Genomic DNA, 20,080 nt, shown 5'->3' on the forward strand with positions numbered 1-20,080 from the left:
TCATAGCTAAAGGGTACAGGTTTATTTTGGAAGTAATGAAATTGTTGTTGTTGTTGTTTGTATTTTTCTGAAGTGAGAAAGCGGGGAGGCAGAGAGACAGACTCCCACATGCACCCAACCGGGATCCACCCAGCATGCCTACCAGGGGGCAATGCTCTGCCCATCTGGGGAGTTGTTCCATTTCAACTGGAGTCATTCTAGCACCTGAGGTGGAGGCCACAGAGCCATCCTCAGTGCCCAGGCCAACTTTGCTCCAATGGAGCTTTGGCTTTGGAAGGGGAAGATAGAGATAGAGAAAAAGGAGGGGGTAAGGATAAAGAAGCAGATGGGCGCTTCTCCTGTGTGCTCTAACTGGGAATCGAACCCAGGACTTCCACACGTTGGGCTGATGCTCTACTACTGAGGCAACTGGCCAGGGCTAGTAATGAAATTGTTTTAAAATCACTTATGGTGATTGATGTTTGTGTAACTCTATGAATATACAAAAACCATTGAATTATACACTTTATTTTATTTTAAAAATTTTACTTATTGACTTTACAGAGGGGTAGGGGGGATGAGAAATTTCAACTTATAGTTGCTTCACCTTAGATGATCACCCATTGCTTGTCATATGTGCCTTGACCAGGCAAGCCCAGGATTCTGAACCCATGACCTCAGCATTTCAGGTCAACACTCTATCCACTGCACCACCACAGGCCAGGAGAATTGTACACTTTAAACTGGTGAAGTATGTGGTATGTATGTATGGTGAATCTCAATAAAGCTGTTACAAAAAGCTCTACTACATATAAATTAAGATAGAACACTGTAACATTCAAGAAATGCAGAGGAAGACAGGAAAAGAAAAAAAGAATAAAAATAGAGGGAACAAACAGTAAATATAATAAATTGGAAATCTTAAATCCTAACAATAATTACATTAAAGGTAAATGGTATGAAAGCAACAATAAAAAGATAAGAGATTTAAATAAGAGGACCCAACTATATGCTATTATAAGAAACTCACTTGGGCCCTGGCTGGTTGGCTCAGTGAATAGAGCCTCAGCCCAGCTATGGACGTCCTGGCTTTGATTCCCAGTCAGGGCACACAGGAGAAGTGACCATCTGTGTCTCTCCCCCACCCTCTCCCCCTTAATTGTACACTTTAAACTGGTGAAGTATGTGGTATGTATGTATGGTGAATCTCAATAAAGCTGTTACAAAAAGCTCTACTACATATAAATTAAGATAGAACACTGTAACATTCAAGAAATGCAGAGGAAGACAGGAAAAGAAAAAAAGAATAAAAATAGAGGGAACAAACAGTAAATATAATAAATTGGAAATCTTAAATCCTAACAATAATTACATTAAAGGTAAATGGTATGAAAGCAACAATAAAAAGATAAGAGATTTAAATAAGAGGACCCAACTATATGCTATTATAAGAAACTCACTTGGGCCCTGGCTGGTTGGCTCAGTGAATAGAGCCTCAGCCCAGCTATGGACGTCCTGGCTTTGATTCCCAGTCAGGGCACACAGGAGAAGTGACCATCTGTGTCTCTCCCCCACCCTCTCCCCCTTCTTTCCCTCTTCCCCTCCCACAGCCAGGGGCTCTGTTGGGTCAAGCGTCAGTGCAGCACACTAGGAATAGCTCAGCTGATCTGAGTGCATTAGCCTCAGGTGCTGAAAATAGCTCAGTTAATTCGAGCATTGGCCCCAGATGGAGGTTGCTGGGTAGATCCCGGCTGGGGCACATGTGGGAGTAGATCTCACTATCTCCCCTCCTCTCACTTAATAAAAAAGAATAAAAGAAATAAAACTCACTTGAAATATAATGATATAAGTAGGTTAAAAGTAAAAGAATGAGCACAGATATGCCTGATAAATACTAATCAAAAGAAAGCTGATTACAATAATATCTGATAGAGTACACTTCAGAGAAAAGATAACTACCAGGGACAAATAAAAACATTATATAATGATGAATGGGTCAATTCATTAAGAATACCTAACAGTCCGTAATGTATATATGTATCAAACCACAAAGCTGCAAAATACAGGGAGCAAAAACTGATAGAACAGAGAAAACTTGAAAAGCTCACAGTTATAGTTGGTAACTTCAGCACCCCTCTCTTAATAATTGCTTGAGCCACTAAAATGAAAATCACCAAAGATAAAGAACTGAAAACTACTACAAAGCAGCAGAATATAACTGCTACTTACTGACCATGTCACCCAAAGATAGTCAGATATAGTCTTTCAAAGCACCCATGGAACAGTCACCAAAATAGACCACGTATTGGATCAAAAACAAATTTTAATATATTTAAAGAGGGGAAGTCATACAAAGTATGTTCTCTGACAATAATGTAATTAAACTAGAAATCAGTAACAGAAAGATAATGGAAAATCATTGACTATTTGGGAATTAACACACAGATAATCCATGGGTTAATGATAAACTCTCAAATGAAATTTTTTAAAAATTAAATGAATGAAAATAAAAATACTATGGTAAGGTTCATGATTAGGAAAAGCAGCATTTGGCCTCGCTGCAGTCCTGTTGAGTTGCTTTAGGAGGATAGTGGCTTTGTGGCTAGCTTCTGAGTAATGAGGGTCCCATCAGGTTCTGAACTTCCTGACTGAGAGAGGCCCGTGCCTTTATCTACCTACCCTACCACCTTCCTTAGTTTCCTCAGTTCCTAAGCTTCGGCCAATACATGCCCAGCCTACACAATAGCTTATTTTGATGTTTGAGTGAAATGATTTATTGTTTGCAAGTGTCTGATAACTGCAACTTTTGCACAAATGTAGGACCTGTGATGTGCATCTAATATGCACTAGATGACAGCACTTAAATTGGCATTCCTGTCAGATACAGCTACTATAGAAAGCAGCTGGCTAGTGTGCTGTGCTGTTGTAATTATTCTGGCAACTGCAGAGATGGCCTCTAATCCATGGCCTGCTGGTGCCTGCTTAACCAGGGCTGGCACCCTGCACGCGCTCAGCCTGAACAGAGCTTGGGAAGCTGAGCTGGAACTGTGATTGCAAAGCCACTGCTCTGCTGCACTCAGTTATTTTAAGGCTAGTTGGAGCAGAAGAGGCTGTATGGTTAATGGACTCTTATGTGCAGCCACCAGAGCTCCAACTCTAGCACTTACTGGAAATAGCTGTCTCTTATGACAGCTGTGCCAGTCTACACAATGGTTATAGTGTTATCTATACTCTCCAACATAAGAAAATCCAGCGTTCTCTACAGATATCTTCTTATCTTGTTCTGAAATATCACCTTAGCCTGACCTGTGGTGGCGCAGTGGATAGAGTTTTGACCTGGAACACTGAGGTTGCTGGTTCAAAACCCCGGGCTTGCTCAGTCAAGGCATGTAAGAGAAACAAATACAAGTTGATGCTTCCTGTTCCTCCCTACCACCTTTCTCTCTCTCTGAAATGTGACCTTCATGTGGCATCAGAGATGCACTTCATCTGCTTTAACCCCCTTTTCATACCACATGTTTTGTACTGTCACAATCTTGGGAAGCCATTTGTGGTCATTCAAGAAATATCTGATTATTGTTATAGAGGCAACAAAGAAACAATGGAAAGAAGATGGGATTTATATTCAAAAGATTTGGTTTGACTCAACGCTGTAGTCTGCAACCAAATTTCTTGACTTCTAAATCTGTGTCCTAACATACAAAATGAGAATACTGTAACATATATTCTGAGGACACTCGAGATTTTATAAAATACTTTTACCTATTAACTCATTATAATTGTTGTGATATCTTAATATATCATTTACACTTATTGCTATTTTGAAACTGTCATAGTTGTTGGAAATGCCACTAGATCTTGCTATTTAATGTGTTAATAAATAGTGATTATAGGTATATTGTATAATTTTAAAATACTTTAATAACTATATTACTATATATTATATCAAGCTCTTAAAAACAGTGCTGAGAAGGGCCAAAAGCTTTACCAGATTGCCAAAAGGGCCTGTAGCATAAAAAAGTAATTAAGAAAAATCCAATCTAGGTACCCATTATGTTCATCAATCAGGTTTAGACTTCATCAGTTTTCTTCTTTGCCTCACCCGTTCTCTATGCATTTGTACATATGAACGTGCACATGTCTGCAGGGATAGCCCCACAGTTTGGTATTTAAAAACATATGTTCTGGAATTAGACTTCTAGACTTCAATCTTACTTCTGCTATTTATTAGAGAAATTGCTTAATCTCTCTGTGTCTCAGTTTCCTCACATATGAAATGAGGATTATAATAGTACCCCAAACTATTATTATTAAATATTTTAATGCTATTAAATATTTATTAATGCTTCACTATTAAACGAGTTAATGAGTTGCAATACACTTAATACACTGCCTGGCACATATAACATACATCTGTAAATATTGGCTAATTTTAGTACTATTATTAGTATGGATACATAAACATGTAAGTATATATATTGATATACACATATATATTAAGGAACCATTTATAAAACATTTAGTGACCCCTAACATTGAAGGTTGGGATTGAGGTAAAGGAAGAAGTATACTGAAATAATTCCACTACTCTACTACTAATGAGGTTCCTTGCCATTCCTAACTACTGTGTTTGAAGATGTCATAAACAAAGAGAGAAAATGATCCAGAGAGACATGTACTTGCTGAGATCATGGACATGGGGAGAAAATTGTGGTAGAATCAGAATGGTGCTGCCTGGTCACTTAACTACTGCCAACCTCGCCAAACACTATCAGCAACAATGACAGCATCAATCTTTACACACTGTGCACGTTTACAAATGATTTCGTTTGGTTTCCACAAAGAAAACAGTATTATTCTTTGTTGCATCACCACACATAGTTACAATGTTTTTTTCCTGTGATGAGAACTTTTAGAGATCTACCCTCTTATAAAACCTTCAAATATATAATACAATAATATTAACTACGGTCATCCTAGATGTTTTACAGTCATTATCTCATTTAATTCTCACATAAGCAGAGTATTACAATCTAGAGTTTACAGATGAGGAAACTTAAGCTCAAAAAGATTAAATGGCTTAGCCAAAGTAATACAGCTTATAAATGACAAAGCCAGAACTCAAAACTCAGGTTTATCTGACTCAAAAATCTTTAACCTTTCTACTATATCACATGGTACAGTATTAAAACGAATCTACTAAATTCTATTATCAGCTATATCTCTGATATTCATTCAAATTATTTGAATTTGATGTTGAGGAAAGCTTTATAACTATAAATGATAACCATAGCATATAAGGATTTTACTATGTATGTTTATGCTTTTAGGGCCACAGAGCTCTAATTCATCTGAATCTAGGATGTAATGAATTATGTTAAAACATTAATCCATTGTATTAGGTTAAACACTAAAAATTCCTACTAAAATGATGTCTCACTCCGGGAAGGCCTCTTCAATCCTCCTCCCAGATACTGGGCAGCACAGAAAGTGTTCGATTTAATTAGCTGTGTATGTAGGAAGAGATGCTCATCTGTTTCCATGGAGGCAAACACACCACTGACATACTTCTCCATGGAAACAGAGAAGGGAAAATAGAAACGCTAAAGTGAATGAATTCGCTGAACAGTTGGTGAGCAAAGATTCAAGAAAAACACAATTCATCTGTAGTACTTACTATGTTACTAGTTTAGAAGAAAAACAACATGTGCCATAGAAAAGAATATATAAGATACACTGAGATTTGAAATGAAAGTTATTATTTTAATAGGAATATACAAATGGGAAGTAACAGAGAAAATGTATTGCTGTTCTTGTACAGAAGACATAATGGCAGAATTCTTAAAGATGAGTGCTACAGCTCAAAGTCAGTAATGAGACAAGATGATAATTGTAGTGAACCAATTTGTAATTAAATTTATTATCTATATAGTGATTTCACATCATCATTTTGGGGGGATTTTTAAGGATTTTTTTTCTTTAAGGGTATAAAATTATAGGAATATTTCAAGTTTTATTATGTAACATTAATTTGCATGACTGAGCCTGTATAAGTTTTTTTTTGTTTGTTTGTTTTTTTGTGTGTGGCAGAAACAGAGTCAGAGAGAGGGACAGATAGGGACAGACAGACAGGAACAGAGAGATGAGAAACATCAATTCTTCGTTGCGGTTCCTTAGTTGTTCATTGATTTCTCATATGTGCCTTGACCAGGGGGCTACAGCAGACCGAGTGACCCCTTGCTCGAGCCAGCGACCTTGGGCTCAAGATGAGCCCGCGCTCAAGCTGGTGACCTCAGGGTCTCAAACCTGGGTCCTCCGCATCCCAGTCCAATGCTCTATCCACTGTGCCACCCCCTAATCAGGCTGTATAAGTATTTTTAATTTATAATATATTGCATATTCTTTTTTCTTTTAAATTTATACTTTTCATTAAGATAATAAAAAATTCATTTTATAAGATATTTCCTCTATGTATTCTGACTTAAATTTTTTTCCATTGGAATTTTATCCTAACCTGCCTCTCATTCAATTCAGTTCAATTCATCTCAACTCAATGCCCATTTAATTCCAGGCCTCAAGATGATTATAGACTTCTTAGAAGATATATAAGAGAATAATTAGAATATTTATTCATTTCTTTAACAAATATTTCTTATGTGCTTACCATGTGCCAAGCACTGTGTCAATTTTGTGGATATAGTGATGAACTAAACAGACACTGTCTATCCTCATGGAGGCTACCAGCTTATAGAGAAGAGACAAAGTTATATATACAAATGCACAGTTACAATATGAGCCTAGTTCCATGAGAGAAAACCACAGAGTTCCAAGAGAGAACACAATGAACAAACTCACTGAGATTGGATAGCTAGAGCAGGCCTCTTTGAAGGAGCAACTTGAATGCCGAGATCTGAAAGATGACTAAGAGTTAGTCGGAGAATGGGAGAATAGTATTTCATGCCAAAGTCCTGAGATGGAAAGGGCTTGGCAGGGTTGAGAAACTGAAAAAAAGCCAGTTCCTCTAGTAAGAGTGGGAAGGGTGAGGGTGGAGAGGAGAAAAGGCATAGGTACGCTTTGAATTTTATTCCAAATACAATGAGAAGCAATTAAAGAGTTCTGAGCAGGAAAATGACAGAACTATACACACATTTTCAGTATGAAATGTTTAGCGAAAAGAGTTCAAAAAAGCAGAATGAAACTATAGGGTTAAGATCTGTATCTAGGAGGTAAAACTACAATGAAATTATTACCATAAATGTCAAGATAGCAAATTACTCCAAGGGGGAGGGAAGAATGTATTAGGGGCTTTTAGGGGACCAATGTTCTGTCTCTTGAGTGGTTACATGAATGTTTGCTTTATATTTATTTGTTAAACTGTACATGTAAGTCTTAAGTACTGCTCTATATGTATATTTCAAAATAAGAAAGTAGAGTTTGTTTTCCTTTAATAACAGAACAGTAAAGCAGTGGGGACAATGGGTACAGACAGTTCAAGAAGCTTGATTTGGTGAGGGAGTGATAATTGCCCCTGTATCCATTCTCTGATTTTAATTTTCATGAATTGAGCACCCTGAGTTTTAGCTGGGCATGACAGGATCCAGGGAGAGGGTTCTTCTTCTTCTTCTTCTCCTCCTTCTCTTTCCTCTCCTTCTTCCTCTTCTTCCTTCTCCTCCCCCCTTCTTCTTTTTAAGCCTCTTTCGTCCTAGGTGTGGCATTGTGTCTAAGGCCAGTCTACGTCCTTCATGGCAAATTGCTTTCCTGTTGGCTGGGCTATGATTTAGTGTATCTGCCTTTGACCGAAACATGGAAGCCACATTTTGGGAATGGCAGAACCAAGTCCTAACAGCATCTCTGAATGACTCTGTGAAGCGGAATCGTCTACCCACTCTCCACTGTCCAATTACCTTTGTACTATTATGAGCATGAAATACACTTCTATCTTAAGTCGCTGTTACAGCAATTTAGTCTGTGCACTGATAGAGTTAAGAGGGAAAGTTGAGAAATAGGCAATACCTAGAGGGGGATGAATAAACAGGGAAGGAATTTCTAAATAATGGAAACAATATTAAGTGTTTAAGTGTTGATAGGAAGGAGAATACAAGAAAAAGTTGAAGATGTAGTAGCCAGATTTTTTTTTTTGTATTTTTCCGAAGTGAGAAATGGTGGGGAGGCAGAAAGACTCCCGCATGCACCTGACAGGGATCTACCTGGCATGTCACCAGGGGCGATGCTCTGCCCATCTGGGGCATTGCTCCGCATTCTAGCACCTGAGGCAGAGGCCATGGAGCCATCCTCAGTACTCAGGCCAACTTTGCTCCAATGGAGCCTTGGCTGTGGGATGGGAAGAGAGAGACAGAGAGAAAGGAGAGGGGGAAGGGTAGAGAAGCAGATGGTTGCTTCTGTGTGCCCTGGCTGGGAATTGAACCCGGGACTTCCACATGCCGGGCTGATGTTCTACCGCTGAGCCAACTGGCCAGGGCTCAGATATTAAAAAAAAAAAAAATGGAATGAGGCCCCTGAGAAGACAGGAAGGGATAGAACACAGGCCATGTGTGGAAGAACTGACCTTTGTCAGAAAGGGGTATTTGCTCTGTTTTAGTAGAAAGAGAGAAAATGGGTACAGATGTAGGTTGATTTGTAAATATTTTGCTGAAAGAGGATGGAGTTCCTACTTAAAGTTTTATTTTCTGAAGGAAGCATAAAGCTTTAGTGAGCATTAAGGGAGGGAGAGAATTGGCAGAGGTTTGGTAGTGAGAAGGTATGAAACCCTCATTATGGAGAAAGGTGGCATTATGAGCAGAAAGTATTGAGCAACTATTGAATTTAGGACACAAGCACTCTTCCAGACAGGATAAATTGCTCAGGGATTGGCAGAGGTAGATGGACTAGGTCCATCCAGAGCTGCAATTGCAACAACCAGGTGCAGCTGAAGGTGAGGAGAAAAGATAACTTTCCAAGAGAAGGATTTTAATAACAGACTATGGAATCAGGGTTGAATACAGGGGAAGGTGACTAATAGTTGAAACTGGAAAAGATAATAGATTGTGAATGTCTTAGTGACTCAGGAAAACTATCGTTCTCATTAATAAGTGAGCAGGAAGTAAAAGAGTTTCAGTCAGTTGGTGGAATGCATGAATGATGATTCAGACACAGTGAGGATGTCAAGTTTCAGGGAGTAAAGGAGGAATTCCAGTGACTGCAGGAAGCTGAGGTATCAGGTGATAACATCCCAAATAGAGAAGAGAAATCATCACAGTATGTGGTAAAATAATTTTGTTTTTAAAAATAAGTAAGAGCTTATTTAGTAAAGAAGGTAAAAGGGAAGAAGGTAGGAAAGGGAAGAGGGAACAGATGTGTAGAGAAAAGACAGACAAATTTCATGGCATACTGGGGAACAGAAAGCCCAGCCAGAAGTTAGGGTGCCTGGGTAGAGTGCCTGGAGAAGCTGGAAAGGTAGGATGAAAATAAATTCTCAAAGAACAGGTATGAACATTCAAGCAGAGTGGATTTTATTATCAAAGCCCAAGTTGTCAATCATGATATCACCAGACACTGGTGTGTAAAATGATCACAAATAGTACACATTTTTTTTTTCTTCTGAAGTTGGAAACAGGGAGGCAGTCAGACAGATTCCTGCATGCGCCTGACCGGGATCCACCCGGCACGCCCACCAGGGGGCGATGCTCTGCCCATCTGGGGAGTCGCTCTGTTGCAACCAGAGCCACTCTAGCGCCTGAGGCAGAGGCACCTGGGCCAACTTTGCTCCAATGGAGCCTTGGCTGCGGGAGGGGAAGAGAGAGACAGAGAGGAAGGAGAGGGGGAGGGGTGGAGAAGCAGATGGGTGCTTCTCCTGTGTGCCCTGGCCGGGAATCGAACCTGGGACTCCTGCACGCCAGGCCGACGCTCTACCACTGAGCCAACTGGCCAGAGCCACAAATAGTACACATTTTAATTTTATTTTTTTTCCTTTAGGGCTAATGACGTACAAGCAGGTGAATCTGGATTTTATGAATTTGAAAAATTCTTACCTATTTTGTCCTTGAATACTGTCTTTCACCTATTCACTTTGTTCTCTTTCTAGAACTTCTATATTGGACCTATCTCTATACATACGTAAGGTAGGAGACTGAATCAATGTCAATCAATTGAATCAATGATAGGGAAAACACTGAATTAATTTTCAATCATTAGAATTTAAATTATTTGTAAATATTAGTACTTTTGGTGTATATTAAATGTTCAAGGTCATTATTTACTAGCTCAGTCTAGATCTCTGTTATTACAAAGATGAATTATCTTCACATACATATCCAGATTCCATGCCAAATACACTGATAGTTCCCAAGTACTTTTCACTTAATTCTAATCCATATTTTTAAGTTTCAGGACTTAAGTCTATTTCTTGTTCAAGTTCTGGTACAAAGTGTAAATAATAATGTTTTTCCATTAAAATGTGTAAGTACAGTGCAAACTAGAACTAAGATTAACAAACTTTCTTAGGACAAAGAGTTATTTTAAAGCTTGTGTGTTTCCAAGGACCGCTTACCTATGACGAGCCTGTGAAGAGCACCCTTGTCTCCATTAATAGCAGCAGCGTGAACTTGGGATGCTAATGAGGACCCGGTAAACAACAAGTTCTCTGACCTGTTCATAGTCGTCTTGACAACTGAAGCAACCTGAAACAATGATTTAGGCCATGAGCATATGCAGAACACATTTCCAAAAGCTGTCTCATCCATTGTAAGTGGTTATATTATAAACATGGTTTACTAGAATATGTGACTAGAATTCCAAAAATCTGCACTCCTAGTCCTAGAATTGCCATAACGTGGCAAATTAGGTGAACCTATGTACAAGTTGCTCATCCTTAAAACGAAGGGTTAATGCTCCCAAGAACCTTCTCAAAACCTGAGGGGAAAAATATGGGGGGGAGACTCAGTATCTAACATTAGGCAAAGGGCCCAAACACGACCTTGATTTCTAAGTTAATACAAGTAATTTGATTCTACATAATATTAAATGTTTGAACTGATACTGGGAATAAAGGTAATGACCAAACCACAAAATAGAAATGATGTGAACTTACTTATTAGGTTAGAATTAACTCTTTAAGCGCTAAATTAAAAAGTATCTAGTTATTTCTCTCATGCAAGTAAAAGGTGGAATTTTTAGTTGTTGTCTCTTTGTGTCCACCAGGAAAATACTCCTAGCTTGAAATCCTGCCTTAGGATCTTACTTGGCACACTATATCATATGGATTAACCATATTTCATTAAGGAAAAATTTGTTCTGACTGGCTATTTAATACAGTTTCTAGAACTGTCTAGAAATGCATTATATGCACAGGAAAATAGTGAGTACTCTACTGTGTTTAAGTGGAAGCTCAATTATGATATATCAGAAATGCAGCAAGTATTCAAGCACCTGATGGGAAGAGGGTTGCGTCAATGAACTTAAACTTCCTTCCTTAACATAAGATGTTCTAACAAAGTTGAATGCCTATAAGGACAGGGAGTGTAAAAAATGCAGGGAGTTTTGTGGATCATGGCAAACTGCAGTATGTAGTTTTTTAAAGAGAGCAGCTGTGAAACAGCTACTGTTAATAGCTGCCATAAGGGTGGGCAAGGTCCTCTTCTAATTTTACCAAGCTGTGTCACTCCAATCTCTGTGATTCCTGAAAATCTGGGTGTTTGGGAAGATAAATGTATCACTACTGATGAGCGAGTACTTGTGTTGTCACTGACAAGTATTTTTGGTTCAAATTCTGCCTTTGAGTGGAAGTGTTTTCTTAATTTTGGTAAAGGTCAGCTCTTCATGTCTTTATCTTACAAGGGCATTGCGAGATACTTCTTCATGTCTGAGCATGTCTTTCATGGCAGAAAAACCACTGTCAAACGCAGGGTTATATTAAAGTGACTTGAAAGAAGCTACAAAATAGGGGTGGAGGTAGGAACACAGTGGAGGAATAATTGCACTGGAGCTCTCGGCCCTGCTCCATTAATAATAAACAGTGTGCCCTTTCACTAACCTCAGCTCTCTGACTTTCTGTAAAATGTGACAATTGAAAAAGTAGACCATGTAGATTCATTCAACAAATTAAGTACCAATGATGTGCTGAGTATTGTACTGGACTCTAATACGTTCATTTTAGATTTCATATGATTAGTTTTAGGCCCATCAGAATCTCTCTCTCTCTCACATACAAACTCACACTCCAAAATTTTTCATACTCTTTGAAAATACACTAAAAATTAATCTCATTTATATATATAATATAATATATATAAATAAATATATATAATATAATATATATTTCATCAACAGATCTACACCCGGTGTACTGCAAATGTTTGCTGAGTGAAAAGTCAGAGTCTGGGTTCCAAGTGCAAAGGGTGAGCAGGATCAAAGTTTAATTTCTTGGAGTAATGAATTCATACTCATGAGCATCTGCTCTTTTTAAATTCCCCATTTCTAGCTCCTCTGTCAGAGAAGTGAGTGCCACAGAGGAAAGAATACTGGACTAGGAGAGAGAAACCCTCACATAAATTTGCCACTGTTTAATTTTGTCACTCTGGGAAAGTTATTCTCTAGGGTCTTTTTCTTTCTGGCTCAAATGTATTTCTTTTTTTTTTAGCGCTATTGGTTTTTGTAATAATATTTATAGATGAAAATTAAAACCACTTTGTTACCTATAAAGTGCAATGGTAATATCATTACTAATTATAAAACAAGAAGCCAGGGTAATAAATGGTCTAATAATTATAACTGTACTAAACTAGTGGTGCAGTAGTCACAAGGAAGGAAGAGTAATTCTGATTAGGAGTAAAGGGTTGGTTGGGAAGTTATCAGTGATTAAGGCATTTGGGATGAAATTCCAGGTAGAGAAGGGGTTACGGCCATTCCGGACAGTAGGAAAGATTAAGCAAAGGCAAGGCACAGGGAGAACCACAAACAAAAGCGAGTGCCTCCCGGGTACTCAGTAGCGGATGTTTGGATTCCATTTGGGGCACGTGACCGGACTGGGTGTTTGTAGATGAGGCTGGAGAGATAACTGGGACCCGGTTAAGGTCCTCGACTGCGTGGTTAAGGAATCTGACAACTGTCTTGTAAGGAGTGACTCATGCATTAGCAGCAATCACTCTTACACTTGAGCTTTCCATTTTACAACGTGCTTTCCTATCCTATCCCACATCTACTTATACGAACCCACAGAGACAGGGATAAGTCATTTACTTGTTCAGCTGAGGCCCTGAGAAGTGGCTCCGACTTTATAACGCAGGAGTAAGCGCAGAAAGAAGAGGCAGCAGGCGGGAGGTCAATGATGGAAGCTCAGGCCACAGCCCAGGCCAGGAGGGCCGCGAATCTGAGGCAGGGGCCAGGGCAGTGCAGACCGATTGGAGCTTCCCCAGCCAGGAACCCTCCTACTCACCCTCGCCTCCTCCAGGACTCAAGTCCCGGGGGCGGCTCCAGGAGGCACGACCCTCACTGGGCCGCCCCTCCCTCCAGGGCAGTGCATTACATCCGGCTGGGGCAAACCCCACCTCGCTGAAACTAACGGAGCCCCTCTGAAGGCCGCCGGAGACTCTAGATCGCACAGCCTCCTGGGTATTGTAGTTTCCATCCCCCACCAAAACACTCGGATACACCCGCTGTCCGTCCTTTTTATCCCGCAGGGCCTCGCGCATACCGAACCCAGTGGACCCGGGCCGGGAGCCTGATGGGAAAGGAGTTCTGGATGCCCGATGACGTGCTCACTGGGAGCGGTGCAGGACTACATTTCCCGGTGCCCTCCGAGGTGGGCAGGACCCGGAAGTGAGGGTTGAGAGGCCTCTCTGGAAGTTGTCCCGGGTGTTCGCCGCTGGAGCTCCGGGTCGAGAGGACGGGGTATCGCTGCCGGGAGAATCCTCCGCTGCCTGCGGCTCCCGGAGCCCAGCCCTTTTCCTAACCCAACCCAACCCTACCCTGTCCCAGCCGCCAAAGCCTGTCCCTGCCGCAGAACCCAGCGTTACCATGAATCCTGCCGTCTTCCTATCCTTATCCGACCTGAGATGCTCCCTGCTGCTCCTGGTGAGTGAGTGAAGGAATGACAGACCCTTCGACTGACGCGGGGACGGCCTCCCGCCGTCACCGGGGAGGGGGAGCGTGGACACAGCTGCCACTAGCCCTGCTTTCTTATCTTTCTCTCCGGTGGCGAGGAGTGCACCCTCCCCCCGCTGTCTTTACTGTCGGCATCCGTCTGTCCACTTTCCAGGCCTGGGATCCCCGAGGCCTCAGAAACCGCGGTCGGAGCTTGGGACCTGTAGACAGGAGAAATAGCCCTGGAGAAGGGATACATGGGAGGGTCCCAGCGAGGCGCCTTTCTAGTTCTCAGAGTACGGAGGTGGTTTCGGTCTCGAGGGCTCCTGGACCTGGTTGTAACCTGAATCGGAAAGGACGGGGGATAGACCTACTGCTTCCTCTCATCACCTTTTGGAAGGGGTGTGTGGGCGACAGGTGCTGGGGTCGAGTGAATCTCACTCTGGACTTCTGAAACGGTTGCCTGGGTTGGCAGAGCCTTGTGTTGTGGCTTGATATGATTGGTTGTGAACCCGGAACTGGAGACTGGTTTGGTGTCCACTGGGGGAATAAATAAAGGTGGAGGCTATTCCCTGAAAGCCTTGGCTCAAGGCCTCCTTCGATTTTTGTTACAGCCCCATCCCCCAAATTTAAGCAGAGTTCTTCTTCAGTGCCCCTGGTTTGAGAATGATCACATTTTCTGCACACATATGCCCTTGTTCCTTAACTCCTTGGATTGCTCAGCTCTCTCGCATCGTATAAAGGAATCTTTTGGTTCTTTTTCGTCCAGAGTTTATCTTGAGTGTGCAACCTAAGTAATTCAAGCTGGAGGTCAAATGGAGACAGAAGTAAGGGACTAACTCCGTATAGAAAAAAGTGACATGCCATTAACTGAGCTCTTACTGTAATACAATATTTAAAAAAAAACGTAGATTTTTTAAAAAGCCAAATTTAATATGGACATTAAGTCAAAATCACTTTCCTTACAATTTAAGAAATATGATTCAGTGACTCAGAGGAAATTATATATCTGGTTACCAGCAGAACTGGGATTTGAATCACGTCTCTTGACTTACAGTGCTTATTTCACCACAGTACATTCAATATTTAATATTTGTGTTTAAATAGTTTTTGTCTGTCTATCCCTCTCCTCTCTCTCTTCACTTCCCTCTGTGATATGCAAGTCATATTCAAAACCCATATACAGTACTTGAACCTTTTCAGAGGAAAAACACTATAAAAAAACTAAAGGGGATGTCAGAGTATTTTTGAGAACTAAAAATGGTTTATAAACATGGTAATATTAAATGAAAAACTGTCTTATTGCCACATATACAACAATGAGTGACTTCTGGATATAGGAAAATATCCTGTATAGAGCTAATTTTTGATAATTTCATTATACACTATGGTTTTCTTTTCCTTCTGAAAGTACTGGAATAATAATTGTCATTAGAGACTAATCTTTCTTTAAGGACACTAGATAATATTCTTTTCCTTATCCATAAAATGGCCTGAAATATGAGTTGTCTGCCAGAAATTACTTTTAGGTTACCAAAAATATATATACACAGAGGGGGAAAAAAATCTTAAAACAGTGGGAAGAAAAGTTGATACTGAATAGGAAAACTACATCGGATGCAGTTTTTGGAATGGTATGTTTGATTGCAGAGCTAAGTTTAAGAAGGAAAAAAATTATTTTGAAATAACTCATATTTTTTATAGTCAACCTGCAAATCTAGTTAAAGATAAAAAAAGGATTTTTTTTTCTGGTAATTCTAAAATTTAGTTAACATTTTAAAAATTATTGACTGATTGATTTTAGAGAGATAGAAGAAGGAAGAGAAGGTGGAGGGGAAGCATCCATTTGTTGCTCCATGTAGTTGTGCATTCATTGTTTGGTTCCCATGTATGCCCTGACGGGGATGGAACCTGCAACCCTGCGTTTCAGGACTGACTGCTGTAACCAGCAAGGGCCAGCATTTTATATATTTAAGTAAATGTAGAGGAATAGAAACTTAGAAAATACTTTAGAGAATATCTGTAAAGATTAATGGGTTGGAAAATAAAGCCCAAGAAAGGGTTTAATAAACCAGAATTACAAGGCAAGTTAGATTCAGTTTGAACACAGTATTTACCAAAGTAGTTTTAATAATATATATATCAGTTAGCAAATACCTAAAAAACGTTTGTCTAATAAAATTTGAGTTACTTGCCCTGGCTGGATAGCTTGGTCAGTTTGAGCATTGTCCTAAAGTATTGCCTGGTCAGGGCACATACAGGAATGGCTAGATATTCCTGTTAGTCTATCTCTGGCTCTCTCTGGCTCTCCGCCCTTCCTTCGTTGCTAAAATCAATAAATAAAAATTAAAATAGTAATTTGAGTTACTTATCTAATTGCTAATTCTGTCCTAGTGTTGAAACTTGCTTACTCAGGATCTTACCTGTCTGAAAATACATCCTTTATCTTCCCTAGTGTATTTTCTTCCTCCTCCCTCGCTTCTCCTCGCAGACTTGTTTTATTCTTTCCCATGTGCAGCCATTTAATATTCAAGTTTCCACCTACTGAGTTCATAATTTTTTCCTTAATTGTTCTAAAAAAATTTTTCAGGCAACTATACCTCATCCTTAAAGAACTAGATCTATCCCAACTTAGTGATGTTCTTAAGATAATAGTTAAAATATAATCCTAAACTTTTATAGGCAAGTAGTTTTCCCTGATCTCAAAGGCATTTTGGAATATCACTGTATGCCTAAAAAGCTCATTGGAATCATTCTCCACCCCCGTCCCGGGCAGAAATGCAAAATTATAAAAAAAAATGTAGAAAAGATAGACACACAATGATATTAACTGCAGACCTCCAAATATATCTTCAGGTAACTTTTCTAGAGTTACATTTCTTAGATTCTATGGTATGTGTTATTTAGGATTTCCGATACTAATCTGATACATTGTATCAAATTGCCCTACTGAAAAGTTGTAAGAATTTGTCTTCCTTCTAGTTAGTGAGTGTTTTTGTTATATGTGCCAATTTAGTAGACCAAAAATGGTATCTGATTTAAATTTATATTCTTTGATTAAAACCTAAATTGAATATTTTTTCATATTTATTAACCATTTCTATTTCTCTCTGTGTATGTAATGTGTTTACATTATTTGTTCCTTTTTCAAAAAAAGTTTGCCTTTATTTTCTCCAGTAATTCAGATGTACTCTCAAGATACAATTTAAAAACAATGGACAGTGTTACTACTTTGTTCACTTAATGTCTGTTCAAAAGTAGCATAGTGTAAAGAATACTGGACTAGTTGTCAGGCCATCTATGCACAAGTTCCAAATCTTCCATATACTTAATTTAACACTGAAAACTAGGATAAGTCACCTAACTAATTTTTTTGTAAGCACGTTGGATTTGATGATTCAGTGATTCTTTGTGTAGTCTATCTTGTTTTTCAGAAACAATTGTCCTCTAATTCCCCTAATTAATATGCTTATTGTTTGATTGGGTATTTCCTCAAAAAAAATCTGCTAGCTTTTCAACAAGTTAGAGGTCTGTGCCCCTCACCCTGTTATCCAGTGTGAAGAAGAGCATGCTTTGGTCACAGCTTTCCTGATACTGACAGTTGCTGTGCTCTGTATCATCTAACCAAGTAAGCGATTAAAAAACGGTTGGAAGCCCTGGCCGGTTGGCTCAGCGGTAGAGCGTCGGCCTAGCGTGCGGAGGACCCGGGTTCGATTCCCGGCCAGGGCACACAGGAGAAGCGCCCATTTGCTTCTCTACCCCTCCGCTGCGCTTTCCTCTCTGTCTCTCTCTTCCCCTCCCGCAGCCAAGGCTCCATTGGAGCAAAGATGGCCCCGGGCGCTGGGGATGGCTCTGTGGCCTCTGCCTCAGGCGCTAGAGTGGCTCTGGTCGCAACATGGCGACGCCCAGGATGGGCAGAGCATCGCCCCCTGGTGGGCAGAGCGTCGCCCCTGGTGGGCGTGCCGGGTGGATCCCGGTTGGGCGCATGCGGGAGTCTGTCTGACTGTCTCTCCCTGTTTCCAGCTTCAGAAAAATGAAAAGAAAAAAAAAAAAAGGTTGAAGCCTGACCAGGCGGTAAAGCAGTGGATAGCGCATTGGACTGGGATGCAGAGGACCCAGGTTCGAGGCCCCGAGGTCGCCAGCTTGAGCGAGGGCTCATCTGGTTTGAGCAAAAGCTCACCAGCTTGAGCCCAAGGTCGCTGGCTTGAGCAAGGAGTTACTCCTGCTGAAGGCCCGCGGTTAAAGCACATATGAGAAGGCAATCAATGAAACGAAAAACTAATGATTGATGCTTCTCATCTCTCCATTCTTGTCTGTCTGTCCCTGTCTATTCCTCTCTTTGACTCTCTCTCTCTGTCTCTGTAAAAAAAAAAAAAAAAAAAAAAAAGGTTGGACTTTTCACAGCGGTTTATTGCTCTTTAGCCTACCTTTCATGCCATGGAGAGACACTATCTGTGACCCAGGCTGCAGGAATTGGTATTATTGGTATTATTCTTTCCTTTCCTCCTGTCACTTGAATGCTTGTTTGCCATCTGCTATGAAAAGGGAAAAGATATTTGAGATTCGTATCATGCTTCCAAGAAATTTATAATTTTGTGGGGAGGAGAAGCTGTGTATGTAAATAATTAGAATTACAGAAGGAAAGTGATCAATGCCCTGAGGTATTTGTAGAAGTGGGTTATAGATATTGCTATATAGAAGTGTGGTCGTGAGCCTAGGCATTTGCATCACCCCAAAGCCTGCTGAGTCAGTATCTGCACCTTAACAATGAATGTACTCAGCTGATCCTTATATACCCATTAAAGAGAAGGACAGCTGTAGATGTTTGAAAGAGGTATTGCTTGCTTCTCAATGGGAGAATCAAAGAAGTCTTGATAAAAGATGAGAATAGAGCCTTGAAGATTAAATTGATAGGTTAATTTTCAGTCTTGAATGGAATGAATTAAAAAGGTTCAATAACTTAATAAAGGTTTTTTTGTTTGTATGTTTGGTCTTTTTGGTTTTGCATGTTTAAGAAGTCTTGTCCGTGCCTGACCAGGTGGTGGCACAGAGGATAGAGTGTTGGACTGGGATGCAGAGGACCCAGATTCGAGATCCTGAGATCGCCAGCTTGAGCATGGGTTCATCTGGTTTGAGCAAGGCCCACCAGCTTGAGCCCAAGGTCACTGGCTCAAGCTAGGGGTCACTTGGTCTGCTATAGCGCCCCCCCCATCAAGGCACATATGAGAAATCAATCAATGAACAACTAAGGAACCACAACAAAGAATTGATGTTTCTTATCTCTCCCTTACTGTCTGTCTGTCCCTATCTGTCCCTCTCTCTGACTCTCTCTGTCTCTGCCAAAAAAAAAAAAAAAAAAAGTAAGTCTTGTCGTAGGCTTGCTGACATGGCCAGATGTCAGAACTGGTGCTCAGGAAGCTAGCAAACCATTTGGCCAGTTTTCATGAGAACAGCTCATTATTACCTTAGCCAAAATAAAGATCATGGCCTTTAGTGGATTTTCACCAGCGGTCCCATTACTCCATTCAAGAGGGGAGGGAATAATAACCACTTTGTTGAAGTCTCTTGGGTAATGCCATAGATCTCAGATTTTGGTTTTGTTCTTGAGAAGATTACAGTTGAATTCTGTTTTGATGCCCTTGGTGATATCGTGGTCAAGATCTCTGGTTTTTCCAGCCCTGTGATTTTATTACATAGAACTTTGAGCATTGTATTTTCATGTATCTAATTTTTAGTCACCAGAATTTGTGGACATGAACATTATTAATATCATTGCTAACATAATAGATTAAAGAAATGAAAAGAAGGAAAAACTATCTTAGAAAAACATTCTAGTAGTATTTGAACTAAGATAAATTATTGGATGAGTAGCAGAGTGACAGTTCTTTTCCATAAAATTATCAGAGTCTTACTAGACTCTGGGACTTTTGGTAATTGGATTTAAGAGATTTCAGAAAAATATCGTTAGTAATCAGAAGAATTTTTTATCCTGATTCAAAGGAATCGAGTCCCTTTTCATTTGTGG

General features: G+C 40.1%; 2 protein-coding genes across 5 annotated transcripts in view; one reads left to right on the top strand and one right to left on the bottom strand.

Moving 5' to 3' along the window:
* INVS (inversin) overlaps positions 1-13,615 on the bottom strand; it is a 138,093-nt gene extending 124,478 nt beyond the window's left edge. For 3 of the 4 annotated variants that reach the window (XM_066367554.1, XM_066367551.1, XM_066367552.1), the window contains exons 1-2: positions 13,409-13,615; positions 10,526-10,655 (exon numbers count right to left, since the gene is read on the bottom strand). In XM_066367554.1, the coding sequence (XP_066223651.1) occupies positions 10,526-10,631 (106 nt within the window). In that variant the 5' untranslated portion in view covers positions 10,632-10,655; positions 13,409-13,615. The other variant, XM_066367553.1, reaches the window with a different exon arrangement.
* A 125-nt stretch (positions 13,616-13,740) lies between these two features.
* ERP44 (endoplasmic reticulum protein 44) overlaps positions 13,741-20,080 on the top strand; it is a 93,035-nt gene continuing 86,695 nt past the window's right edge. The window contains exon 1 of the mRNA XM_066367559.1: positions 13,741-14,046. Within this exon, the coding sequence (XP_066223656.1) occupies positions 13,990-14,046 (57 nt within the window). The 5' untranslated portion in view covers positions 13,741-13,989. The remainder of the gene's footprint in view (positions 14,047-20,080) is intronic.

The sequence above is a fragment of the Saccopteryx leptura genome, chromosome 2 (genome assembly GCF_036850995.1).
Source record: "Saccopteryx leptura isolate mSacLep1 chromosome 2, mSacLep1_pri_phased_curated, whole genome shotgun sequence".
In the NCBI taxonomy this organism is placed as follows: Eukaryota; Metazoa; Chordata; class Mammalia; order Chiroptera; family Emballonuridae; genus Saccopteryx; species Saccopteryx leptura.